The 26,108-nt window shown below is 48.3% G+C and overlaps 11 protein-coding genes across 11 annotated transcripts; 4 read left to right on the top strand and 7 right to left on the bottom strand.

Annotated features, from left to right (window-relative positions):
• Positions 1 to 565: 565 nt before the first annotated feature.
• FMAN_12571 (uncharacterized protein) lies at positions 566 to 1,384 on the bottom strand (the record flags this gene model as incomplete). The annotated part of the gene is made up of 1 exon (XM_041831439.1): positions 566 to 1,384. One exon carries the CDS (start codon positions 1,382 to 1,384, stop codon positions 566 to 568), a length of 819 nt encoding a protein of 272 aa, XP_041682002.1.
• A 2,453-nt stretch (positions 1,385 to 3,837) lies between these two features.
• Positions 3,838 to 4,888, top strand: FMAN_12572 (uncharacterized protein; the record flags this gene model as incomplete). Its single annotated transcript, XM_041831438.1, has 2 exons — positions 3,838 to 4,409; positions 4,510 to 4,888. The coding sequence occupies 2 exons, from the start codon at positions 3,838 to 3,840 to the stop codon at positions 4,886 to 4,888; spliced, it is 951 nt and encodes a 316-aa protein (XP_041682001.1).
• Positions 4,889 to 5,521: 633 nt separating this feature from the next.
• FMAN_12573 (uncharacterized protein) lies at positions 5,522 to 7,093 on the bottom strand (the record flags this gene model as incomplete). Its single annotated transcript, XM_041831437.1, has 1 exon — positions 5,522 to 7,093. The coding sequence occupies one exon, from the start codon at positions 7,091 to 7,093 to the stop codon at positions 5,522 to 5,524; it is 1,572 nt and encodes a 523-aa protein (XP_041682000.1).
• Positions 7,094 to 11,851: 4,758 nt separating this feature from the next.
• FMAN_12574 (putative UDP-glucose 6-dehydrogenase) lies at positions 11,852 to 13,911 on the top strand (the record flags this gene model as incomplete). Its single annotated transcript, XM_041831436.1, has 3 exons — positions 11,852 to 11,924; positions 12,107 to 12,582; positions 12,643 to 13,911. 3 exons carry the CDS (start codon positions 11,852 to 11,854, stop codon positions 13,909 to 13,911), a joined length of 1,818 nt encoding a protein of 605 aa, XP_041681999.1.
• Positions 13,912 to 14,923: 1,012 nt separating this feature from the next.
• FMAN_12575 (uncharacterized protein) lies at positions 14,924 to 15,845 on the top strand (the record flags this gene model as incomplete). Its single annotated transcript, XM_041831435.1, has 2 exons — positions 14,924 to 15,587; positions 15,634 to 15,845. 2 exons carry the CDS (start codon positions 14,924 to 14,926, stop codon positions 15,843 to 15,845), a joined length of 876 nt encoding a protein of 291 aa, XP_041681998.1.
• A 380-nt stretch (positions 15,846 to 16,225) lies between these two features.
• FMAN_12576 (putative chitosanase precursor) lies at positions 16,226 to 17,234 on the bottom strand (the record flags this gene model as incomplete). The annotated part of the gene is made up of 4 exons (XM_041831434.1): positions 16,226 to 16,267; positions 16,319 to 16,630; positions 16,681 to 17,018; positions 17,072 to 17,234. The coding sequence occupies 4 exons, from the start codon at positions 17,232 to 17,234 to the stop codon at positions 16,226 to 16,228; spliced, it is 855 nt and encodes a 284-aa protein (XP_041681997.1).
• Positions 17,235 to 18,989: 1,755 nt separating this feature from the next.
• On the top strand, positions 18,990 to 20,067 carry FMAN_12577 (uncharacterized protein; the record flags this gene model as incomplete). The annotated part of the gene is made up of 2 exons (XM_041831433.1): positions 18,990 to 19,897; positions 19,950 to 20,067. The coding sequence occupies 2 exons, from the start codon at positions 18,990 to 18,992 to the stop codon at positions 20,065 to 20,067; spliced, it is 1,026 nt and encodes a 341-aa protein (XP_041681996.1).
• A 107-nt stretch (positions 20,068 to 20,174) lies between these two features.
• FMAN_12578 (uncharacterized protein) lies at positions 20,175 to 20,701 on the bottom strand (the record flags this gene model as incomplete). Its single annotated transcript, XM_041831432.1, has 2 exons — positions 20,175 to 20,547; positions 20,598 to 20,701. 2 exons carry the CDS (start codon positions 20,699 to 20,701, stop codon positions 20,175 to 20,177), a joined length of 477 nt encoding a protein of 158 aa, XP_041681995.1.
• Positions 20,702 to 20,887: 186 nt separating this feature from the next.
• FMAN_16117 (uncharacterized protein) lies at positions 20,888 to 21,336 on the bottom strand (the record flags this gene model as incomplete). Its single annotated transcript, XM_041831430.1, has 2 exons — positions 20,888 to 21,127; positions 21,193 to 21,336. The coding sequence occupies 2 exons, from the start codon at positions 21,334 to 21,336 to the stop codon at positions 20,888 to 20,890; spliced, it is 384 nt and encodes a 127-aa protein (XP_041681994.1).
• A 1,883-nt stretch (positions 21,337 to 23,219) lies between these two features.
• FMAN_12579 (uncharacterized protein) lies at positions 23,220 to 23,940 on the bottom strand (the record flags this gene model as incomplete). Its single annotated transcript, XM_041831429.1, has 2 exons — positions 23,220 to 23,670; positions 23,750 to 23,940. 2 exons carry the CDS (start codon positions 23,938 to 23,940, stop codon positions 23,220 to 23,222), a joined length of 642 nt encoding a protein of 213 aa, XP_041681993.1.
• A 1,650-nt stretch (positions 23,941 to 25,590) lies between these two features.
• FMAN_12580 (putative conidiation protein con-6) lies at positions 25,591 to 25,896 on the bottom strand (the record flags this gene model as incomplete). The annotated part of the gene is made up of 2 exons (XM_041831428.1): positions 25,591 to 25,727; positions 25,782 to 25,896. 2 exons carry the CDS (start codon positions 25,894 to 25,896, stop codon positions 25,591 to 25,593), a joined length of 252 nt encoding a protein of 83 aa, XP_041681992.1.
• Between the last annotated feature and the right edge of the window lie 212 nt (positions 25,897 to 26,108).

The raw sequence follows: 26,108 nt of genomic DNA, 5'->3' as shown, positions 1-26,108 counted from the left end.
CAGCGCTAACGGCAGCTTGCAGGACGGGCCCCCGGGGAATGGATCCAGTAGACCAGTCAGCACGTGACACTATGAATAGCCATTACTTTGTGTTTGTTGATGATTTGCTGCAGGAGAAGCTTTCATGTTTGGGGCCTGCGAGTAACCAACGCAGCATGTAACGCTGACGAGATTTCTTCAGCAGCAAGAGGTGGTTCTCTTGTTTTAACGTTGTGGAACATCACACGGACATGGTGTGCGGCAAAAGCAATTAACAGCACTGAAATGTGTAGCAGAAAAGGATAGCTGCTGGATATATCGGTGAGGAAAATGCCTATTAACCACCACCTATAACTAATTGTGATACTCGAAATGCTTCCTTCTATGTGGATAGCTTCCTTTGTCCCCGACTTTCTGTCCGGCCATTGGCCATTGTCACAATTCCAATTACTAAGATTGAACTCTATGGTCTCATTAATAATACCCTGCTTCTTATAGGCGACTTGTATTCATCAGGTGCTCAGTCCAAAGGACAATTAGGGTATTTGCTCCAGATACGGCTCTATAGGGTAACGAATGAACCACTTCACTTCAAGATCTTGAGGCATTCAGGCAACGCGCTTTGCTCAATCCACGCTCTAATCACATCAGAAAATAGCTTTGGCTTCTGCAAATTCCACGTATGCACTGCTCCTCTGACTACCGCACCCAGTGAGCCCTCAATGGGCATTTCCCTACCCATTCTCCTCACCGCCTCAACATCGTCAATGCCTTCTGCCGCGACCGCCAGCGTTTTGACTGGAAGCGTCCTGATGTCTTCCCATTTGAGCTCCAAGAGTCCCGTGTCCACAGCACAAATCACTTCCCATCTCCTGTTATGCCGCATCTCTTCCAGTAGTTCTTTGTGGCGACGCATGCCGCGGCCTTTGACAGCCACGAGCATATACAGGCATGCCGGTACCAGCTCGAGAAGCACTAACATAGCGTAGTAGGTAATGCTCGGATGGCGGACAACCCATGCACAGCGGCCCTCCATGGGGTGCCCCGCGGTGACAATGGCAGAAAGGACCAGCTCCGGATGTTGCCGGCTGATACGGAGAGTGATGAAAGCACCCATGGAGAGACCGACAACGTGGGCCCGGCCGTCATGTGCGTGTCGCCGAATGAGCAGCGCCACCCGCTCTGCGGAGTTGGAGATATTCGCAGGGAGAATATTGCGGGATTGAGAATGACCGCTGATGTCGGGGGCAATGATGTGATAATCGGATAAGTAAGGAATCACGTAGGACCACTCAAGATGTGAGTTGAGTAGACCATGCAAAAGTATCACTGTGATTGGCTTGTCTTGGTTGAGACTGACAAAGAAGAGCTCCTGCTCTGCCTCGGTCGCTTCTGGTGATGCCATCTTCGTAGGATTGTGAAGAGCCTGATATTACCAAGATGCATGTGTATTTGGCTGAAGTTACGACAAGATGAATCGAAAAGCATCATACCACCTTTCAGCTGATTTCAGCTGACTACGCCGCAGCCATCTTGATCTATTACATATCATATCAACACTACCTACCTAGGTTCCTAGACAAGCTATAAGATTGACGAGATGCAATATTACCGACACCGGCAGTCACGAAAAACAAACGTGAAAGCTTTTTTAACTCTCCGATCTGGAACATCAGCTCTGAAATATTGTTTCGCATCCAGTTAGTCTAGTCAACCGCGTCACTCTTCTTCAGGCGTCTTGACAGCAGCGTAGTATTAATTGATGATCATCACCACTAGCTGTTCCCAAACATTCGCCAAGATGTTTGCATCTCAGGGTGACTTCTGTTATAGGGCTCGTAAACTTATCGCAAAGAGCCTGCAACAAGTTTCATCCCAGGTCCTATGCCCTAAGCCAGAGAGAGGTTGAGAACAATATCTGAGTGTGGTATCAGCCGCGTTTCCAAGGCGATCATACATAAGCCGTCGAGATACCGATCGGATGGTCGTCGTTCCTGTTGCAAGAGAGTTTCACCGTCGCGACGCCGTTTCTGCCACTACACTTTTCGCTTCATCTGGCGCCACCATCAACATCCACAAATTCTGCAGCTGAGGATCGTTGAGGAAAAGCCTGCCCTGCCTCCACTGACTGACTCAATTGACCTCCCTCCTTATCCCTCGGCGCTAGAGGCCATGTGGCAGGCGAGTTGAAAAGTCGCCAGATGCCTTGTTTCACAAACCGTTGATGGGTTTTTCGAGGCGTCACGGCGAAGAAATCCTCTGGTTTATGGAGAATTCCAAGTCCATGAAAAACGTCTAATAAGAGTTGAAAATGAAGCCATCGCCGACTCACAATGGACTGACGTTGACAGGGAGCGCACCCAATAGCCACCAGATCTGGTGCCGCAAGCTAGTGGGCGAGACGCCATGTGGAACAGGGGTCATGGCCTGAAGAGCCCCTGGCTAAGGGCAGCCGTTGCCCCTAGCGGTCCCTGACACGGGCGGCCATGCTCATGCGGGTTAGAGTGACCGTTGGCAGGCCTGGGCTGCGATCTTGGCTGACCAGGGTTGAATATTTGAGGTTGATCTAACCAGACCGCATCAGTGGTTCTTGGAAGATGCAGTCGAGGGAGGACGATATGGCCTGATGGAAATGAAAAGAACGATACCTGTAGACTACCTAAGAGTTATCTTGCAGTTTTTCTCTATCAGCGTTTCACTAGCCAAGCCAAACAACAGCTAAACCTCTCAGTTCCAAAGTCGACCTCTCCCTAGTCCAACCTGAAACGAGCTGCCCTCACCCACCACCCACCACCCTCACCAGAGTCACTGCTTGGCCTGCTTGGCCTGCTTGGAAGCTGGCTCGGTTTCCCGTGATTGAGTTTGCAGCCATGTCCACGCTAGTCTCCATGGCCCCGATCTTGACACCGCCACAAACGAGGGAGCCAAGAGAACCAACATCTTGGCCCTGCCTGTGACAAGTCCAGAACACAGACGAGACAAGCCTGGCACTCGTCAACATCGATATGTGTTTTGTTATTACCATTGTGAAGCACAACAGCCGTCACGATGCCAGTTGATGTCACCTATATCGCCAATATCAACTCGATAGCCGCTCACAGCCTCACAGTTCCATAGTTTCAACTGCTCTTGAGCCAACCAGATAACATCAACTCCAGCTCCCAAGCATTCCCCTTGCAACCGCTGGTCCCACGATAGCACGTTCCCCAAAACCCTTCTGCCAGCTAAAAGGACTACTGTGCCGCTCTACCGGGCCCCATTACTACTTTCGATTCTTCGCCCCTCCCTTTCAATCTCGTTCCTTTGGCTGTTAAAAGTCAAGTCAGTCCAGGTCTGTCTTGGTCTGGTACGATTCGAGCGGCGCGTGGGCTGGTCCCCAATTTTTTCTCTTCTTCCCCCCTTGTTCTCTTGTACTTCTTTTTATTCCCTTTACTATTAGACGATCTGCCATTTGGCTGATCTTCGATACTTTAACTTATTCTGCTTCCTTGTTCTTCTTTCCTTACTCCATATCTCTTATAATAAGTACCGATCGTTGCCGGTGGTGGAGCTACCTTATTGTCACGACGACTTCATTATTGGGATTTTGAGATCATATCTGTCTATACCCACTCAATTCAGCTCGACGCATCGCATATAATCACTCCCCAGGCAGTGGTTCAATTACAACAATTCTCACCGCAGGACGGCAAAAAAAGAAAAGAAGGTTATTCTGTTGATTTGGACGAAAAGAGAAAACGGGATTGGATATCGCTACGGATCACGGTCTCACGTATAGTAAAAACGGCCTACAGAAATCACTCAGACGAAAGATACGCAGAGCATTCAGAAAGAGCTTGGAAGAGAAGACACGAGAAAATGGCCTCGGCCTTGTCAACTCGGCTCGCCGCAGCAGCCCTTTTCGCCCTTTCAGTAACAGCACAGTCATCACCCGCCATGTCCATTGAGTCCTTCATTCGAGCAGCTGATGATGTTCTCCACCGCCCATACGTTTCCCTGCTATCAACACCGCTCGCTGAGCGCGATGGGAACGCCACAGTCGAGCAGCTTCCCGCAGGAGATGTCCCTCTGACAAAGGATGGCTCGTTGAACATGACGGCCTGGAACATGGACACCAACGCTGCATGCCGATCAGTTCTCGGTGGACTGCACAAGAGCACAAACCCCTCTGGAACTTGCGTGTGCTATAACCTTCCCTCACTCGATGTGAAGACTGGTGTTTTTGAGGCTGATGTTCGACTATATCAAGTTTCTCAACCCAGAGGTAGTTTTGCAGCTGTTGCACCTGAGGATATCAACGTTGGAATCTCATACAAGGGTGCAAGTGTTATGCCCATTCAGCCTGCGGATGTCAATGGCACAGGTTTAACAGGCGGTAAGCCTGGTATGGGAAAGAGACAAGAGGGAATGCAACTCCTACAATCATATATGTTGGTTGGAAAGATTGATGCGGACAAGATGACGGATAACATGACTATGTAAGCTTTCACACTCGCATCTCACTTCATTCACATATACTGACTTTCTCAGGGACGAGCTCGAATGCCATATCATGCCAACCCTCACCCTCACTGCCCGCAACAGCACAGGCAGCACCATCCGCACCAACGTCTCCATCAACGAAGCCGCTTTTCTCACTGGCGTCTTCTCCCAAGATGTTGTCATGTCCGACTTCGCCATGGCCTCAGCCGCCGTCGACGATCAGGTCGCCGCTCTCAACAACGGCACTGTTGCCTTTGTCCTCCCAGGCGTACAGCTCATGGTCCTCCCCATTGGTCTCATTATGATGAGCGTCTGGCTGCTCATCTTCGTCTTAGCTGTTGGCTTCGGCACATATGAGCGTTACAACTATGCTCTCATGTATAAACGCAGACAAGCTGTCACAATGCCCAAGAAGGCGACAATATGAAGTAGGACATGAAGTTGGGATATAATCAAGCGAGCTTTCCATTACTCTTACGGCCATGCATAGCGTTGTCGACTCTTTTTTTTCTTTACTACTTTAACTCCCATAAGCGTGTCATTTCCACTCTGCCGATATTTCAGGCACCATATGTTTTTTTAGTTGATATCCGACCTTACATGGTCCCTAGATTCACTTTCTACACTACAACAATAGATAGTCTCATAGCATCAATGTACTAGCCGATATGGCTGAACAATCACCTACTAAGCAGTATAGAGTTCATCCCCATATTGGGCATCTGGGGGAGATGTCAGATTGTGGGACGAGTCCCCTCTACATGAAACACCATCGTAAGGTACTGAACCCGGAAATCCATTTTGCCGACCCTTGTTGCATGACGATGTATCAGCCCGTTGGTGTCAAAACTGTAATAAAATTCTTGGTATCGTAATATAACATCTAACATGGCCATGCTAAGGAAATCATGGGCTAGTCGCACAACTGTAACAACTCCAACGCTGTAGAGACCGTCCAATGCAAATAGGAGAAAACGTCGAATCATAGCAAACTGGTTCCTCCAACTCCTCCAAGCCATGCACATAATCGAAACGCCGCGCGGCAAGACATGACTTCAACCTATGAGATTGACAATCTTCTCTCTGCACTTCTCCATCGCCCTTTAGCCCAGAGGAAGCATTCTGTGAAGACCATATACCACCCTGTTACCATCCAGAATGATAGAATGACACCCAGTCCGCCCATGAGTCGTGCGTCGACAATACCCCGTGTCATTGTCTCGCGAATAGCATCGTTCATCATAAGCCACCCGTAGATTGGAATAAGCGGCTCATGGGACTTGAGATGCGATGAGAGTCGGTTTGTTGGGCCATTCCGCTCACGGTTCCATTCCGAGATGGTGTCCGACATGCGCCAGGCAACTTTGTTGTTAATCTTGTCCCATGTCATCTCGCATGCGTACGATCTTGCGGCCTGGGCCATCTGGGCACGAAGGGTGTGGTCTAGACCAAGTTTCATGGCCTTGGCTACGAAACCATCGAGGTCGTCTGGAGAGATGAGGAATCCGTTTCCTCCTTGCTGGACAATGTCAGACGGGCCCCCTTCATCACGAGCGATGACTGGAACCCCACTGGCCATAGACTCCAAAACGACAAGGCCAAAGGTTTCTGTAACCGAACAATGGAGAAAAACATCGCCGCTAGCATAAGCAGTGGCGAGATCTTCCCCGACCTTAAAACCGGCGAAGATAACCTTACCCTTCTCTCGTAGAGGATCAAAAAGCTCTTGCACTTCCTTCTCGACATCGGGGTTGCGGTTACCGCCGACTATGTAAAGCTTGAAATTGAGTCCCCGGGCATCAAGCTCCTTTGCAGCCTTCGCCAGGAAATCGAAACCTTTCTCACCAGCGATTCTGGAGACTGTCACGAAAATGATCTCGCCGTTAGGTGCCAGCTGTTTTCGCAGTTCCTCGCTTCTCATTCGGGGGTTGAATAACTCAGTGTTGACACCTCGTGTTAGAACCTCTAGCTTATCTGCTGGCACCTTCTGGCCCACCAAATATCGTTTCACAAAACTCGAAGGGTAGAATATGGTCTTGATCGAGGAGTGACTGAAGAGATAACTCTGGACAGCTGCGAATGCAAAGACCGCAACGTGGCTCAGCGGCGCCGGAAATAGGATGGAACAATAGCCAGCAAGATCGGTCTGGAAATTGCAGATGACGGGTATTTGCTTCTCTTTTGGCTGTTGTCGTAGTTGAAGCATGACTTGGAAACCCAGACTTGCAGGCGATGCAAGGTAGATCAGATCGGGGGGAGCATCATCGCCAAATGTTCTTGAGTACAGAGTCGAATTGCGCACCGGGTACACGATAGAGAGCTCGGGATTGAATGGGAGAGGATATCCAGTGACTCTGACTTCGGGCTGCTTATCTGCAGGGGACATAGTTGGCGATGGCGGCGGCGTAAAAGTATTGTGTTCTGTATGGTTATGTGGAGCAACCACTGCGACCTGAGCCCCATGTGCTCTTAGATGGTTTACAAGCATCAAAGTCGTGCGACTGACACCATTGACAGGCCCAAAAGACTCGGTGCAGAGGAGGATTCGCTTCCCTTTCAGGGTATCAGGAAACTTGGAGAGGTCATGGCTGGGATAGCGCGGTTGAGGAGCGGGTAGAGCTTCAGCAATCATGTTGACTAGCAGCAAAGTGCTTTGGATGGAAGTTATCGTGAAGACATGCTGCGAAACAGAAAAGAGGCGGAACACGACTCTTTTCTCTTTCGCAATGCCTATAGTCACAAACCAACATCAGAAGAAATGCCTCGCACGTGGACAGAAACAGGGCCACGGGAGCGAGACAATACATCTGTAGAAGCACATGAGGTGCAAATTTTGGTAAGAGCGAGGCTGAATACAAGCCAGAGTAAACACCACGAGGAGGGGCTGTTGGACGCAGTTCGTCGATCTAGGGGGACCATTCTCGTGGGGGAGGGGCAAATGGAGGGGTCGATCTTGATTAGACGTCATGGTATGAACGAGAATATAGCATTGTATTGGTGAATATGATGGCAGTCTTTGTTTCTAGGAATTCTTGAGAAACTTCGTGGCGGGCGTGCGAGAGGATCAAGGACAGACTTGTCTTGACCACCACAGGAAGTTCAAACGCATCAAAAGACCCCTTCTTTAGACTTGTAGGTCCTGTCATGCAATCACTCGATTCCAGGATCGAAAAAACAACTGCCGGTCTTGTGCCAGAAGTTCTGGTAACAATGACTCAGCCTGGTCGATATGTGATGGTCTTTCAGGTTGGTCCCTGACATGAACCATTCGCTGAGATCTGTGTCGTTGAAGAACCCCGGCTGCAGACGTGCAGTGGGCGAATCAGAGGCCTCGCCGATATCACATTGTCCCAAGACGTTCAACCCGCCAATGATTGAGAGATCGCGAATGGCCATGGCAATTCCAGCCCCCGTGCCCAAACAGATCTTGGTCATTGGCGGCGGGTTTTGCCATATCCAACAACAATGGCTTTTGGATCGCGACTCGCGACAGACTCATCTCAGCTTGAAGATAAAAGTGTCAGTAGTCAAAATTGATCATTTCATGAAAGACATCGGAAATAGACGGAGCGCCTCCAGTAATCTCGACTCGCCAACCATGGGTTAAGCGGGAGCTATCGGCATCGGGAAATTGGTGGCGCCATTGCGAGTCGAATGGGCGTTTTAGGCAAAAGCAGAGACGTACTCCACAAAGCTCAAGAGAGATGACCAACAGTTTTCAATCAAACTTATCAGAGTTGGCGGCTGGTTGCTAAGAGAATGAGATTAGTTGAAGATTCCAGTAGGTCCAGATCTCAAAGAAAACATCCACAAACACGTGCAACATCACGTGGACATCTTATTCTTCCTTCTTAACAACCACCTGACTTTGTGTTGGGATGAGGACTAGAGTTGTCCAATCTTATGAAGAATGAATGAAGAACCCTCTATCTGGTTGTAAGTCTACCAAGTGTCTGGCTATGTCGCAAATGTGGTCTCATCCAATATGTTTGCGTGGATATATCTGGAACGATGTAGAATTGAGGCTTCCAATATGGAGACAACTTGACCAGGGCATGTCAGATAATCGCGCCTCTGCCTTGATATACCTTGAATTCTTCTCTATAGTCCAAGCGAAGTGGAATTCATCAACCGCGATACCCCTCTCGCGGATGATCTGAATAGAGTCGCTTCGCGGTAATAAACATCTGATGGTCTGGTGTTTAGGAACCCGCCGACATGCCTAGCGAGCTCGAATGTTGATGGAATCGACGGGCCGATCCACTGTTGCGACCGGAATCCCCAAATACCCATCAACATGGGCATTGAGCTTCTGTGGACACATGAGCTGTCTGTCTTGCTGCTACAGACACGGCTCGCAGCCTCCGTTGAAGGCCCCATCATCTTCCCGGCTTGGCTCATGAATCCCATGCGAGCTCATGACGCAGAGGTCCCCCGGCATCATGACACCCATCAATAGTCGCTACTAGAGCCGAATAGAGTGGGAATGGGATTAATTAGTTACAAGGGTCTGGGTTATTAGCTCGGTGGGATGCCCACCCGGTGACAATTGGAGGGTCAAGATATGCACCAAGAGATGGACAATATCTTGCTGACCGACCAACTAACACGAAGTCAAGTGCTTTTGCTCAATAATTCTGAGTCGGGATCCCATAGATCCTCTTGGTAACAGTTCAGTGGTCGGCTGCTGGCATCCCAGCCCTCAACAATCTTCAGTGATGGATTAGAGTGTTGGTTGCCAAATTAGCGCTCAGCCGCAACATAATCTTTTTGGGTCAGTGCAGAGAGGCTGGGCTGGCTGAATACTACCTAGGTAGCCTTTCATGATACATGAACGATGAGAATACATACGTATATCTATGAAGAACAACTAATTAACCCTTGGCATCACCTGAGACCAGTCTCTTCATGGGTTAATGTCCGTCTTGATTATTTTCCCCTTGTGCGACTCCTGAGAAAGGAAGCTGGCTAGAATTTTGACGAGTCAAATAGGAACCAGACGATTGTGAGAATTGCAATACCTAATCAACCCGTGTCGTAGCCGCGCCGATCACGATGATATGTTTCAGAATAGGCTGACATTTATCGCCAAGCTCGAATTAAGCGTCACCTCGTCCAACACCCGACAGACTACCTATTCGGATGAGTTTCCAGAAGAGTAATCCGAGAGCTTGCGAAGCAATCGCGAGTATGTGTGGCTCGAATCTATTTCTGTCAGAATGTCAGTGTCAATGTCAGCATTTACATATACTGCGGAGTCGGCCGAGTAAGCACAGTGCTTTTCTTCGTTCTGAGTCGGTAAGACTCCGGTTTTTGTTAGCAGAATGACGGGCATCACAAAGTGTTCAATCAGCGACCCCTGAGGCGCTATACTCCATGCCCCATCGGCCGAGCCGGCATCGGGTGATATGAGACCAATCGATATTACGGCGTCTCACTCTTCTGGTTGTTGGCCGCCATCATAGATTATTAGTTGTCTTGGTATTGACGTTTGTGAGGGCCCCAAGGCGCCTGCTAATCGAGATACTGTCTAAGACAAGTACCCAAGAAATTGGGTTTTACTTCTCAACAAGCGTGCCAGTCTATAGGCAATTCTGTACTTTAATGTCTTGGACAATTCCCTCCCTGATACCACAATAAAGACATGTACTCCGTAGGTTGTTTTCCTACACCGTCTTGTCCCTATTTCCGTTAGTCGCCTCATTATCACCTTTTGCATGCCATGCCATTTCAGCCGGGGGTTGTGGCTACGTATCCGTTGTAACGAGTCGTTGCAGCAGAGAATCAACCCCTGTCTATCAGTTGGTCGAAATCTCGGCAACCTCAAAACATTGACTTGTTGATCTTCAAATCATGTCAGCCTCGCAGGAATGAAGATATCCAGTACTAGAGGACATCTATCAGGCGATGCACGGAGGGCGCATTCCGCTGAAAATTCTGCACCTCGTGTTCTGTTTTCACGAGCACACCAAGTTCTTTTTTAAAGTCGGTCAGCTTTATGAGGCTGAGGCGATGTAACTTAGGCTGGATCAACTTGTTCGTCCTGATGGCGATTGGGACTGTTACTCTGACAGCATCGCCCGTGCACCCTGACATCGTGAATCGACAGCGGGAATGGATCGTTTCTGTAAGAAACAGTCTGGTCTGGTCTCTTCCCGTCCCCAGCAAGATACCTACTGCAGGGCATACAGTAGCGAAGAGTCCATGTTCCGTTTGATAGCGTGGGTGATATCAGGAACAGTGCGTTGGACAGTGCATAACCGGGATGTGGACCCTGGCTTTGGTACCCGTAGTTCCTTGTCAGAGCATTTGGTGGATTATTTGCTTTTAGACTATGTTCGTTAGATTCTGATAATATTGGCTGTTAGTCTAATTAGAGATAGTTACGGTGTCCACCTCGAGATAACCTCATGACATTTGAGTTTGCTGATCTGAGACTAGGCAGAGAATTTATTCCGATCTATAGCTCGTATGCATAATTCCTCCAGAATAAACTCACCGACAAGCGTCAACCAACTGTCACCAATCCTCAATTTATAAGCTTAGCCGTGCAAGGCATGTGGGGGTTGTATTGGAGGGACCTGGTTTGCGCGGGAGTGGAGGGGCTTGCGCAGCCCAGCCCAGCCTTGTAGCGCACCGTGCCTTATCTGATGGATACTGTACCTACAGTGCTATTGGATTGGATTGGATCATTTCTCGATCCAATTCCAGGGCCCCTCGAGCTCCCAAAAGTACCCTTTTCAGCGGGCTGCAGTGGCCACGGTACCTGCATTCAGAACCCCCCTCCGTGAGAAGGTGTCTGTGTGCCTGGAATCCCTGAAAATCCAATGAACGAATCCCTGCCCCTCCAAGAATCGACACCACACACAGCACACCTGCTGCCGCTCGCTCCCTTGGAAGGTTGGCGGCGGGCGGGCAGAACGAGATATGTACCTGCTGTAACTAAGGACTGTGGAAAAGAACAAAGGTACTAACTTAAACTAATGGGAATAATCTCACCGCCTTAATTTCTCGTGCCAAAAAAGTTGCTCCCCAATCGTTGCGTGGCTTCAACGACTGCCCCTCCACCGGCCTTTGCCTTTGCCTTGGGTAAGGTAGTCTCCCTCCGTCCTTCTCCAGTCTCCTCCAGAGCCCAGAGGGAAAGTAGTGCCCCCCCTTTTTCCTATTAGCTCACCTTGACTGCAACGTTGAAGTGGGAATATCTTTTCTAGCCTCCCTTGCCTTTGCTTCCACCTCCTTTATAAACCTCCCCATTCCCTCCCATCTCTCTCCAAGCCCTTACACTCGCTAGCATACTACGTGTGTCGATTCGTGACCTCGTTTGCGCGCATCGTCTCTACAGATTGTTATTTGCCTTATCTGTAATATCTTCATACCGCCTCTGATCATCATGTCTTCAAACGGTACTCAGGAGGCCCCCATTGAGGTACGCCGCATCTGCTGTGTCGGTGCTGGTTACGTTGGTAAGTTGCAGAAACCTTTTCCAATCGATTCTCCATGAGAGAGCAAAAAGCTGGTGGATCGGATTTGCGAGAGTTATGGCAAAGCACTCGATATCATGACTGCGTGCTTATCAACCCCTCGGGACCTATACACCGCTCCAATAACGCAATTGAGTTCCAACCAACTAACAAACTTCACACAGGTGGCCCCACCGCTGCTGTCGTCGCTTTCCAGAACCCCCACATTCAGGTCACTGTCGTTGACCGAGACACCACTCGCATTCGCCGCTGGAACTCCCGCCACCCCCCTATCTACGAGCCTGGTCTGCACGATATCGTCCGAATTGCCCGTGATGGTGGCCGACCTACCAAGATCTCCAATGAGCCTACCACTGACAGTGAGGGTTCCTCTGCCGAGGAGGGCGAGATCACGGTTGCTGAGCGCAAGCCCAACCTGTTCTTCTCCACCGACATTGCCAAGCACATTGGCGAGGCCGATATTGTCCTTGTTGCCGTTAACACTCCCACCAAGTACCGTGGTGTCGGTGCCGGCAGCGCCACTGATATGACCGCTTTCGAAGCTGTCACTGGTGTCGTTGCTCAGTACGCCCGCGAGGGAGCCATCATTGTCGAGAAGTCGACTGTTCCTTGCCGAACTGCCCAGCTTGTCGCTGATACTGTAAGCACATGGTGAATTCTGCAGCAGAAGAGCGGTCAAATGCTAACAATGTGATTCAAGCTTAACATGCACCGCCCTGGTGTCCATTTCGAGATTCTCTCCAACCCCGAGTTTTTGGCTGCCGGTACCGCTGTCAACGATCTCCTCTACCCTGACCGTATCCTGATCGGTTCCGCTCCTACCCCCTCCGGTAAGCGAGCTGCCGAGGCTCTCGTCAAGGTTTACAACGCCTGGATTCCTCGCGAGCGCATTCTGACCACCAACGTCTGGTCTTCCGAGCTCGCCAAGCTTGTTGCCAACTCTATGCTGGCTCAGCGTATCTCCTCCATCAACTCCATCTCCGCTGTCTGCGAGCAGACTGGCGCTGATGTCGATGAGGTTGCCCGTGCTGTCGGTGTTGACCCCCGTATTGGCAACAAGTTCTTGATGGCTGGTATCGGTTTCGGTGGTAGCTGCTTCAAGAAGGATGTTCTCAACCTCGTCTACCTTGCTGAGACCATGGGTCTTCCCGAGGTCGCTGAGTACTGGCGCCAGGTTGTCAAGATGAACGAGTATGCCCGTGACCGTTTCTCCAACCGCGTCATCAAGTGTCTCAACAACACTCTCGTTGGCAAGAAGGTTACCATTCTTGGCTTCGCTTTCAAGAAGAACACCTCCGATACCCGTGAGGCTCCCGCTCTTGAAATGATCAAGACCCTTCTTGAGGAGCGCCCCCGTGAGGTGGCTGTCTTCGATCCCTGCTGTAACCCTCTGGTGATCAAGGCCGAGATCAAGGAGCTCCTCGGACCCCTTGCTGAGGGACACAACATCACTGTCCATGGCAATGCCTATGATGCTTGCGAGTCTAGTACCGCCATCATCATTGCTACTGAGTTCGACGAGTTCCGCAACCAGCCTCCTCCTCCTCCCGCCCCTACACCTGCCGTCCAATCTAAGACCATTGGCCGCAAGCCTAACCCCAAGGCCGACCCTCGTCCTTTCGAGAGCGCCACTCCCAGTGCCAACGAGCTTCTCGCTCTCCACAAGCACCTTGTCCAACGTGCTGATGTCCAATCCCATGACCCTCTGGACCGCTTCAACGTCGAGCCCAGCTGTGAAGACGACTGCCCCGACTGCATCCAGGAACGTGAGAGCAAGGACACTGGCTTCGCCACAGGAATGGGAAGCTCCGAGGAGTACAAGCCCAAGGAGCGCGTTGACTGGGTCCGCATTTCTGAGAGCATGGCCAAGCCCCGTTGGGTCTTTGACGGCCGTGGTGTCATCGACTCTCGAGAGATGGTCAAACTTGGCGTTCGCGTCGAGAGTGTTGGTCGCCAGCACCGCTTCTAAATGTCTCACCTGGTTTTGAGACAGACACAACTTTTTCGACAGCCGACTTTTAGATTTCTTGATTGTATGAATTCGTCGACTGTTGGCTAAGATTATACCGTTTTTAATAAGCATGAAATGACATATGGACGTGGTTGATGATACACGCCGAGATACACTGGAAGGACTTGGCGGATGCACGGCGTGAACAGGTGAAGATGTTTACTGGACATAGATTTAGATTCGAAGATGTTAAAAATGCGATGCGAGAGCAATGTTTCCGTTACCTTTTGTCTGATGTCCATGGCACCTTGTCTGAATTATGGCCCTGTAGCCGTTTGGACTTTGGCGATGGACAGATCAGATTACCCCATGTCTATCAATTAAGCTTAAGATGGGGAGGCTGGGTAGGTACATGCTAACTGAAATATTTCATAGCGGTTCGGCTATCACGATCGCCATCTATCATGGTGTTCGCGTCAGTCAATTTGTTTCATGACTAATCCACCATGATCCTGTCCTGAGACGAAGCTTCAACCACCTTGTTTCAGCCGATTGACCAGGCGTCTCACCTCTGAACCTCTAGTGTAACAAGCTATCACCGGAATACTACTCGTTTCCCAAGCCCAGCCGTCATGTTCCCTGCAACAACGTTCTCGATCTCGCTCCACGTAGCATCGTGCCCTGCACTTGATACAGATTACTACTCTCCTTTGGGCACGCGTTTCACCATGCATCGAGGAGTACCGTCGCCGTGGTTCACCTCCTCGTGCGTGCTTCTCGTCTCGAGACATTTGTCGTCTTTGTCTTCCTGTTGAACGGGTGACATTTTGGTCTCGCTACCATACGCTCTTTAACCATATTGGTATCACTTTTGTGTTATCCCGGGGCTGTGCCTCTATATTCTTTCGCTTATTATTCAATTGCTGGCTGCAGGCGGCTCATCCTGTCTTGTCTTGTCTTGTCTTCGAGGCCTAAACGTACGGGCCACCATCGTCGACTTGGGATACAATCGAGGCAGCTATTCGTCGAGATGAGATTGTCATGGGCCAGACAGGCCGCAATTACAGGCCTCGTCGCTGTCGCCATAGCAGACGTCTTGCCGCCGGACGACATTCCACTCATGTGCGTGACGATCTGTGGTCCAATCGTCGAGTTGACAGCAAAATGTGATGTTCACAACCATCGCCTCGCGAAGCGACAGCCAAACCCCGAGTGGGTTCCAAAGTTGGCCGTGGAACCGCTCGAGGATGATGGACTGCACAAGAGAAGCTTTTCTATCATTAGGGCTGCACCGACGTCATTTCCTCCACAGTTCGAGCCTCAAGAGAGCACGACATCGTCAACTTCAACTTCAACGTCAAGGTCAACACCAACGTCGACTACCAAGTCTACGCCGGCATCAATGAAATGGGTTGCGGACGACACCAGTGCGGAGGAGCAGACAATGACAATGAGACGTACCTTGATAAGTTCATCGTTTGTCAGCTCGGAAGTAACTCAACCTACCAAGACTCTTCAGGGTGATTCTGGTACAGCGAGCATGACTAGTTGGGGGGCTAGTTTGCAGACCCAGTCATTAGTTCCAGAGGATGATCCGGAGAGGGAATGTGTATGCAACAACAAGAGCTTTGATGTGGCCAAGATCGCAGCGCTATGTCAAGACTGCATCGTCGTTGATGGACACAAGCAAAACAGTGAGTCTCCATGCTCAAACTCATTAATCAGCTGCTAAAGAAACAGACCTGGATATCATCGTGCGGTCATGCGGGTTCAAGCCGCTTACTTACACTCCTGACCAGGACAAAGCGGCGGATAACGTTCGGGTCGAGGCGACGCGACCGACTGCCATGGGTGCGAAGCAAGACTCGACGAATGCAGGTGCTGGATTAGAGTCTGGTGGTAATTGGATTATTATTTTCACTTCATTGTTAGGAATCGCCTTGGCGGTATGAGTTGCGTTCGATTTCAACACTTTAGATATGTAGATCATAGCGCTTGCGACAAGCTTTCCTTTCTCACTTATTATATCCAAGTTTAGATAAAACACTCGTTGAACGAAGACATCCTTGTCTATGACTATCATCTACTGGTTTGCGCGGTTCCTTCAGTGATAGCGTGTGACGATTGTATACATAGCGAGTGCTGTGCGTGAAGCAGAAGGTATCAAAAGTGTACAATTAGGTATTTTATGTCTATGATGGCTTCTTCTATATGCAACCCAATGCCCAATATTAACAGTTCATGTAACAAACATTAGGTACGTGGTACGAAACATCTCCAGAATCATGAGCCGCCGAAGCCCACTATGCATACTCCGTACACCCTCTTGTGTTCAAACTACCATGGCAGCCATAGCCGAGGCGACGAGTAGGCCCTATCATAATGTCAGTACAGCTTGAATTGACATAAAAGGGTAATGTCTTACCATTCCCCATTTACCAGGCCATAAGTAAGAGGCACCACTGTCGGTGTCCTCGATTCGAGCGACCAGCTTATCTCCGACACCACCGAGACTCTCTTCGAAGTCTTTGAAGTTTTTGGCGTCCCAGTCGGCACCGTCTTCTCCTGGCACAGCGTCGCTACCAGGGAAGGCGATATACAATACATCATCTTCATCGTGGCCATTGTCGCCGTTCATGTCATCACCGAAGCAAGCCGTTGCAAGGGAGATGGAGGCCTCTCCGACCATTGCTTCATCGCCATCATCGCCATTCTCGTCGCCCCAGATGCCGTAAAACTAACAAAGTCAACAACCATTCCGCGTTCAAAAGGAGTCAATTGTTTTACCATTTTGTCGCCGCATACAACAGCCATCACACTCAATGGCTTGATGCCGTGCTTTTGCGCATTGAAAGTTGGCCAGTTCTTCTTCGTACCCACGTTTCCAAACACCACGTAAGGATGAATATTGGCATCGAGGTCCTTCTGGTCCGTGCCATACGACTTGAGCTGGTCTTGAAAGGACGTGACAGATTGCGTGTCGCCTGATGAGCCACAGCGTCCATCATCTGCAGAACTGCCCTGGACTCCATCGCAGTCGATGTCCATGTTGACGAGCTTGCCCTTGGTGCCCTGGAGATATATCACATTGTAGTCCTTGAGATGGTCGCCGCAGTAGACGTATGCTGCTACTGATTAGTCGCGGTTGCAACTGCAACGCGGATCTTGGAAGGCTTACAGCCATCGTCGCCGTCGGCGCTGTGGAAGCCTTCTGCGAGAGTATCATTGCAAGAGCCTTGCTTTATGATGCTCTCTTTGAAAGCCTTGATGTTATCGGGGACATCGCGACTGGAAACCAGAGTGGCGATCGATGCGAAAAGGAGAAATCGAAGGGAACCCATGTCGATGAATCTGCGACCAAAATCAAGTAGCGAGCGTGGGGAAAAGGAAAGGCCGATCAAATCTATCGCGATAGTTGATATCTACCTGTCTTTATGTTTAAATGTCTATGGAAGCGTCCCCCTATCAACCTCGGGGCGAGAGTGGTTTTATCCAAGCAGCCCATTTTTTGCTTGCATGCAGGCAGTGATCCTCGTCCAATTTACTCGGAACCAAAAGTCATGGGCTCCCTACAGAGTTGCAAGCTGAGGGCCTAGGCTCCCTCTAGTGGGTAGCAGAAGAAATAACCTCACTTACTAAAACCTTATTAAAATTACTATTATTTTAAAAAGCTATATAAATTCTATAAAAATAGTTATTAAATAAATAAAACTCTTATTATATAATTAAATAGTTAAATTTATATTTTATTTACTTTTTTAATTTAAAATCTATTATTAAAAGATAGAAAATAGAAAATAAAATAAAGACTTTTTATATAAAAATTTTAATTTTAATTTTATAAGCTATATAATATAAATAAATAAATAAAAAAAATACTATATAAATCTATAAATATTAAAGATCTTAATAATATTTTTATAATATTTTTTTTCTTATTAAATAGGTTTATATTATAAGTTATAAGATTATAAGCTTTTACTAAAATAGGGTCATTTCTTATAATACCTGCAGGGTCCCTCCAAGGGGTATCATGGTGCATTATTCCCCGCCAAGACGGGTCGATCTGGTCTAGAACGGAATAATTTACTAGCATTAAGCATATTTATAACCTTTAGACCATCGGCTGTTGTTTTTTTGCTTCCACAGGGCGAGATCTTGCAGATTGGGAAATTAGTCCGCCTAGTTAAGATCCAGATTGGTAAGGCTCTCGTTTATTGTATCACTGCACTGCATTTCAACGAACCCAGTCAGTAATGATTGACGCGAGGGACAGATTAGGCAAATGAGACCAGAGATGTGATTCGCCGGGGCTATTATTCTTGTCAAGTTAGAATGGATATGAGACAGGGTTACCCTATGTTTCCTCACCTGAACCAACACATTCAGGTATACAATAGAAACCCACAATCGAACGAGCCAGGACATCACGAATTGATCTAATTTTCTCTGATGTTTCTGTGACCTCAAGATGTATAAACCTTGATGAGTTGACAACCGTTCATCATATCAAGCTTCAATCACGACCAATCGCATGGTTGTCCTCGCATCTGAAGCGCACCATGAAACAAAAACAAATATCATCAATGTTTTATTGACGTATATGACCTTCCAGAACTAGTGCTCCTAGATTAAGTTATATTTTACTGCCCTTTTCTCTGTGATCTTCAGTTTGCCATTATCCTATCGTCCGGCTTCGATATCTTATTATTGGCCCGAATCAATTCGTCCACAGCTCAATGAACCATCCTCGGCGGCATCCATAGCAATGAAGCAAAGAACCGGGCACTTTATGGAAATTAAAGTCAATCACATGGTTACTTCTTAACCTCAGAAATATGGACCCTATTGATCAATGACAGTTACACTTCTAAGAATTGGTAAGAAGTGCATCAATTCGTCCGTCTCGGCCTCCGCACGGCCGAACAAAATAGCTGTGAAACCAACACTGACGATCGTTGGTAACCAAGCTTCGTCCATGAATCCGTCCGTACCTCGACCGGAGGCCACAGATATATAAGAAAGCAGTGAAGATAGTTATACAGCAGAATATAAACCATCGGTGTTTCTACTCATTGAATTTACCAATATTCACAATGTCTGCTCAGCTCCAGCATAATGCCGCCTGGGAGGCCAGCCCTCTTGCATTCCTGTCCCGCCAATTCATCGAAGGAGTCCCCAAGACCCCCAAAGGCGTCACTCTTTCCGGGAAAACAGCTCTCATCACGGGCTCAAACGTTGGATTGGGATTTGAATGTGCTCGTCAACTTCTTGCTCTCGATCTTTCACACCTGATCATTGCTGTGCGGAACCAAACGAGAGGTGACAGTGCAGCACAGAAACTACGCAACGAGTTCCCAGAGGCAAAGATTGAAGTATCGTTGGTTGACATGGCTTCGTATAAATCTATCCAAAGCTTCGTCAAGTGGTGTGAGACTTTGCCTCGACTCGATATTGCCATACTGAACGCTGGATTGAGCAGACCTCAGTTTGAGCGATCGGACGAGTCCAAACATGAAATGACATGTCAGATCAACTACCTCTCCACTGCCCTCCTCGCTATCCTTCTTTTACCCGTCCTCAAGAAGAAGCGTGGAACTTCTGAGCCTGCGCATCTCGCTCTCGTTGGCTCTGACATGTCATACTGGGCTCATTGGACTGGAACAAGCGATACCATCTGGGATACAGTCGACGACCCTTCCACCTGGTCCAGCAATGGCGCCTATCAGATATCTAAGCTTCTTCTTATCATGTTTGTCGGAAAACTCTCCGAGTACGTCTCGCCCGACGAAGTCATTGTCAACTTCCCCAATCCCGGCGCGTGCAGGGGAACAGAATTTGGAACAGATGGTAAGAGGAGCAAGATTGAGCAGTTTTGGATGGGTATTGCCAAACCTATTGTTGGAAGAACAGTCTCTACTGGCGCAAGATCCTACGTTGATGCTGTTGCTGTGAAGGGCAAAGAAAGCCATGGCAGCTTTGTTGGCGAGGGCAAGATTAAGCCGTGAGTACTTTGAAGCTGACAGCGACGAAAATGCACTGATTGAATTTGAAAGATACCCACAGATTATGTACGAGCCGGTGGGAAAGGCACTTCAAGAGACGGCTTGGAATGATTTGATGAAGGAATTGAGTTTTGTGAAGCCTCTGGAAATACTCAAAGACAGCAACTGAGCTGATCTTTACGGACCAGGACTAGGCATGAATGCATATTAGGAAGAGCCAAAGGGATAGAAATAGGCAGAGAATGTAGTCAATGAAGTCAACAGTACTAAGCCTCGTCATCCGCGCTTTGTTTGATCTTGGTCAGCACAATCGACTCCATTGCTCCTCGCTTCCACCTGCTCAATGTCTTCAACGATAGTCGTATCGTCGTAGAATCGAACCTTTTTCACCACCTTCACTGACGGAGCGTTGCCCCCAAATTCGACCTTTTTGAAGTTGCCCTGGCCATGTAGTCTGGTTGCTTCCATTCCAAAGTATGTTCGCCATCGGCCGCTGTCGATGAAAGCAAGGAAAATGCCGAGTTGCAGATCTGTCCAACGAAGGATCGTCAGTAGGGCAAAGAGAGAGAAAAGGATGTAAAAGATAATGAGGCCCCATGGCATCGATCCATCTTGCTGAAGTTCTCCTTCGATATTCGACAATGTGCTGCTCTATTGGTTAGATGTAGTATTAAATATGTCGCTGAGATAGTGACGCACTGGTTCGAAGAGATGTACTCAGAATTGTAGGCTTCAAGGGGCATTTGATAGTTTCGAGAACTCATTCTGCTCATCAAGCCACTTGAATTGAACAGTCTGTTCATGATGAAGGAAAAGGGTTTTGTGATCCGTGCTTAGCCATGACCTGTCTCTCGTTTATACTTGTGAAAGAGGACACAAAGGATAAAAGGTCTTCTAATCGTCATATCTATACAAAAAGTTTCTTTCTTACACATGACTACCCCCAAACCTTCTTTCAACAGAAGTTCCTCCTCGATTGATATGTCCCGTTACAAGTCACTCTCCCAAACTCTCTCATTGAACTCTGTAATCCACCCCTCACGCCATAAATCTTGACCCCGTGTTACAAGTTTTCGCCAATAGGCGCCTCCGTTGGGTATGTTCTTGTTGTTCTTGTTGTTCTTGTTGGTCTTGTTGCTGCTGCTGTGGCGGGCTGTGCTGCTGTTGCTCTTTTCTTGTAGGAGCCAATCGAAGAATAGTTTGGAACCCGATAATTTCTTAGTACTTGTCTTTGCTCGTCATTTACGCAGCCACAGTTCTCAGCGTCATATGATGCTTCAATGGCGGCACATACGGTATGGTGAATATCGTCCAGTAGGTGCTCGTCCCTTTGTCGCTGGAAGAAGATGAAGACAACACCGAGAATGAGACCAAGGATACACACGGCTGTGCTGAAGGTCAAGATGCACACAGTTAAAAATCCGTTGCTGTAGTCCATTTTGGGCAACGTAGAAAAGGTATCTGTTGTGTTGCGATTGCTCGTAGCAGAAAATGATGGATGTGGTTTGAAGCGAATTGGTGAGCTGGAGCAGGAAGTTCTCAAGAAGAAGTTGTGATTTTAAATTGGCGTGAAGAAGAGTAACAATGTTCTGTGCACAGTTGACTTGTATTTAAATTGTGTGTGAAATCGGAGTGCACCTATATAAAGTTACTGAGTGCTGTGGTGGCATGTTTTTAGTTTTGGGATAAGACCTGTGGCAGAAATACTGAAAGAATGCGATGTGAACACACCCATCTATAGGCTTACAGGTGAAGGAGAGAGTTTAGTTATGAAGATCGAGTGAACTGTATAACATGCCAGGGTCCGGTTTCTCTGCAAAAGAGGCTTGGTGATGATATATGTAGAATAGACCGCCAAAGATAGTGTGCACTATGTAGTAAAACACAGAGGCGGTAGCTTGTAGTTGATTCCACCGGAAGCTATTCTTTTGCCTCTGGTTGTCACTGTCTGATTCGATTTGTGGGCAGAGAGGTGTCATCGTGGCCGCATTGGAAGACTGCGAGTAGGTGGCTTGGCCAGCTGATGCAACAGAAAGAGTTCATGATTTTTGATGATGGTATGGCTATCTGCCCCGTAACCTACATAAGAGATCCTGCTATGTAGAACTGTTGGTGTTTTCTCAGTTCCCTTGAGCATGGCACTAGTGACCTGTCATATGGGAGATGTAATTCACTAACTTACGAATTCTTTTCACTTAAGTCGAAACATATATCGAAGACGATATTTATGGTTTCATTCTGCTCAAAAACAGGGTCGATCAACAACTGGCCTCACCTGTTAGTCTCACCAGACTCTTCCTCCTTTTTGGACCTGCACTATCCTACTATATTGGTACAGCTATTGTTTTCAAAAACTCTTATACTGCGAAACATGACTGAATTAGGAAGAAGAGCCCAACTTTCGCGCGAACACAGGCAAATCTGCACTTATTCTAAGGTAATGCTGAAGTTCAAAGAGCAGCCACCGAAACACAGAGAAGGGAGCTCATTAACGATATGTAGCGACGGTCACTTACAGACAGGCATATATATGCCATCCCTAGATTTCTACGTCTTGCTCGGTACCGGTTTCAGGTTCCTCAGTCAAGGTATAGATTGTTCAGTCTTGTCACCAACAGCCGTGGCTGCAATATGAGAAGAGTTGCATTTCGTATCCGACTGTCATGTTGCATTCACTGTTAGCAATATACATAGTCTGAATTGATGCTTAGATGTTGTCATGGTTCTCGCTCACGTTGTGAATCAGAGTTCAAGTAATGGCTTGCCTCATCGGCCTAACCCCGACATCTTGCATTGGCTGAAACGGTAACATCGCTGCGTTCACACGATGCCACTTCCAATCGCAGACATGCACGAGTCAGAAGACTCGATTGGTTGGACCGTACTCCATCTCTTAGAGTTTAATACCCGGAAGCTACCACGAGTCGAAATATCTTGGCGAGAGCTGCTGTGTTTGATGGATGTTGTCAATTACACAAATATCTTATCAATCTCCGCCGGCTTGAATGCTATATACATCATTAATATCGTGACCCGGTTAGTAGTGGTACAATGAATCGAAGGCCAACAAGACAAGACAAGACAAGACAAGACAACACAATACCATACAGCAAAGACGTGAACTTGATGTGCCAGCATCAACACAGCACCCAAATGGATATCACCTCCCAAAAGGCTTGGCATATCGTTCGACGGTCCCAGATGCTCCGCCAAGTCCACAAATTCTTCCCCAGTCAAGCTCAGCTCGGCTTCACAACACGCACATAGTCCAGCTCCATCGTACACGTTGTCACCCACTTCTCCCCAAGGAAAGGAAGAATCTCAAATTTTCAGCAGCGCATCGTTATCAATAATGCGATCCTTGTAGCCCTCGCAGGCCACCTTGACAAAAGCCCTGGCCATCTGCGCAACTTCAACGCCGTGAGCCGAGCGACCGCCTACAAGTCTTCTCTTCTTGGGCGCGTCTGGGGTGACGATGGCGCTGGGTCTCAAGATCCAAGCGCTAAATGTTTCAGGGCTGGCGTCTGCAATCTCGCATAGACCCTTCTCCGCCTCGGACTTTGGTTTCCTTGGGTCCCCGAGCGAGAGCAGTGAAGATGCCTTTGAGTTGGTCTTGTTGCTGCACAGGACAAAGTTGAACTTGTTGCCTCCTGGTGTCTTTGGCGCTATGCGCTCGCTCAATGTTTTTGCCGCCGTGAGCGGTAGTTCCACGTTGACGTGGTGAAGAAGTGCCTTGTCGTGGCTGAGATGATCTGGCCGTGCTCCAATGGCCCTGGGTGAATGATCAGCCTCTCATGTTTGAGCAGTATGAAGACTGATCTTCAGAGATGGAAAGAGACTGTCTTTCTTACCATAAACACGCCGAAGACCCTTCAAGTCGCCGCAGAACCTGATCTGAATACCTTGCGAAGTCTTGAATCATGATAACATCCGCCTTTGGGTGACTCTCGATGTCCATCGAGACGGCCTTTCGAGTGAGAATAACGACTTTTGTGATGCGCGCGTCCGCGAGACAGTGTTTGACGATCTCATTGCCGACCATCCCGGTCGCCCCTGTAACCACAACCTTCATCTGTTGAGTAGAGTATCGCAGAAAATGACTTGAATCGATGATGCAGTCGCCTCTAGAGGAGAAAAAGAAGAAGAAAAGAGAGTGTTTGACGGATAAATGAGTGAATGAGTGATCGAAGAATGATGGGTATTCCGTAGGTAGCCTCAGAGATGATCCTGGTCTTGCGGGCCTCTCTCGCCTTGCTATACTACTAAGGGCAAAAAATTAAAAAGGGCCGGAAACAATAAATATTATTAGACAAGCAACGGGGGGGAAAAGGGACAGTGGTGGCAACGGAGAATATGATGAATGTCGCTAATTGAGATGGCTCTTATGAATGAATGGTACCTCGTGCATTCATCTTGATCTTGCATCCATGGCTTGGAGGCAAGAAATCATACCTACCTAGGTAGTTATGGATTCAAATAGGTATGATCAGCCACGCAAGAGAAAACCCACACTTGACCTCTTGAGGAAGAGAGCTAATACCTTATAGCGAAGGAGTATTGCCGGCAGCCCGATCTGACCACGGCCATGGATGTTCCATTGACAGTGACAGTGACAGTGACAGTGACAGCTTCTAGCGACTCTTGGCTCTGTTGCCGAGCTACAAATACCGCGCGCGGGTAGATCCTTGTACTGTATGTAACTCATTGCAGTATGCAATGTACCTGCTAACCTAGGTAATTTTCAACGACTCTAACGAATTGCTCTTCCTCGGTCCTGTCTTTAGATCGACACTTTGCCAGCCAATCCTCTGAGATCCGCCGGCTTTGGCACGGAGATACGATGCAGAGCCTGTCACTGCCCAGAAAGTGGCTGTTTGACGCCAAGACCCGTCTCAATTTTGCTCTGGCGAGTGACATAGACTATCGTGACTATTGGCTGGACTTTACTCAAATCTGTCATTATTATTTAATGTGGATATTTGCGTTATATTGGCTGAAATATTCCGCCATGAGGAGTATGGCAATAAGACAGACCATCACCACCAGCAGCCCAATATTCACAGGCTAATACATTTTTTATCTGATGCCATCGACAGAACTCGTTAGACCTCAACCCTTCTGTGCCGATCATCCGCTTTGCCGACCTGCTATGCCCAATACTGCAAGTACACGTTTCATTCTGTAATGAAACATGGGCACCCGCGCGTCTGGCGACGTTATCAGCGTTACTTTGTTGAGCGTGACTTGTGGAAAGGAGATGCCGACCGGTATAGGTACCTGTACAGGAGGTCTGTACTGTATTACCTTCATTTCCCAGCGAACGCCTTGGGAGTAAGCAGAAGTTTGTTTCATCCCACTTCCCGTGATGAGCAATGCCTGGGTACTTGGCTGAGGTAGGTAGCCTGCTAGGTACCTAGGCCAGCGTCAATAAACAATTTAGAGACGCAAATAAGCTTCCTTTTTGTAAATAAACAACGACATGCCGCGCTTTCAAGCTCCGCAAGATCGACCTGACGCTGGATATTTCGGATCCGAATCGGATCCGGGGCTGATTTCGATGCTGGGGCAGTTACAGTGAACGGAACCAGTCAGTTACGTGAGCGAATATACGAATATATCAAAGTTGAACAACTCAATTATTATTCCATTTGGATATCAGATTCTTGAATTCTTGAATTAATTACTTAATTTACTAACCAACTCGGCTTCCCTCCAAGTTGTCGGCCGCGCTCTTGCTTCGAGGATCAGACTCGTTGCCGTAGTGGTTCGCGTCTCCTCCCAGAGCCTCGATCTCCTTCTTGCTGTTCTCCTTGCTGGCCTGGCTGGTGTCTACCGATCAATGTTAATAGCTGGAGGCGACGCTCCTTTAAAGAGGGCTCATACTGGGGTTGGAAAGGTTCGCCTTGTGGCCCTGGATCTTGTGGGAGATCTCTTCGCCGCCCTCGCGAAGCTCCTGCATGTCATTCGAGATGACGGATCGGTCTCCAGCGGAATTCATTTTGGTGATATTGATATTGATTGATTGATAGATCTTGTAATAGTCTTGGTCTTTTGCTACATGTCCTGTATTGACTTGTCCTCTTTATATACCTAGGTACTTTCCTCTTCCATACACTTACTTGTTTCTCGGCATGACATGCCATGACGTTACAGCATGAATATTGTTAAGGCTCTTATGTCATGCTTGGCCTGAATCAAGGACATCTCCAT

This window comes from Fusarium mangiferae, assembly GCF_900044065.1.
Source record: "Fusarium mangiferae strain MRC7560 genome assembly, contig: FMAN_scaffold005, whole genome shotgun sequence".
NCBI lineage: Eukaryota > Fungi > Ascomycota > Sordariomycetes > Hypocreales > Nectriaceae > Fusarium > Fusarium mangiferae.
This window is presented reverse-complemented; position numbering and strand designations above follow the sequence as displayed.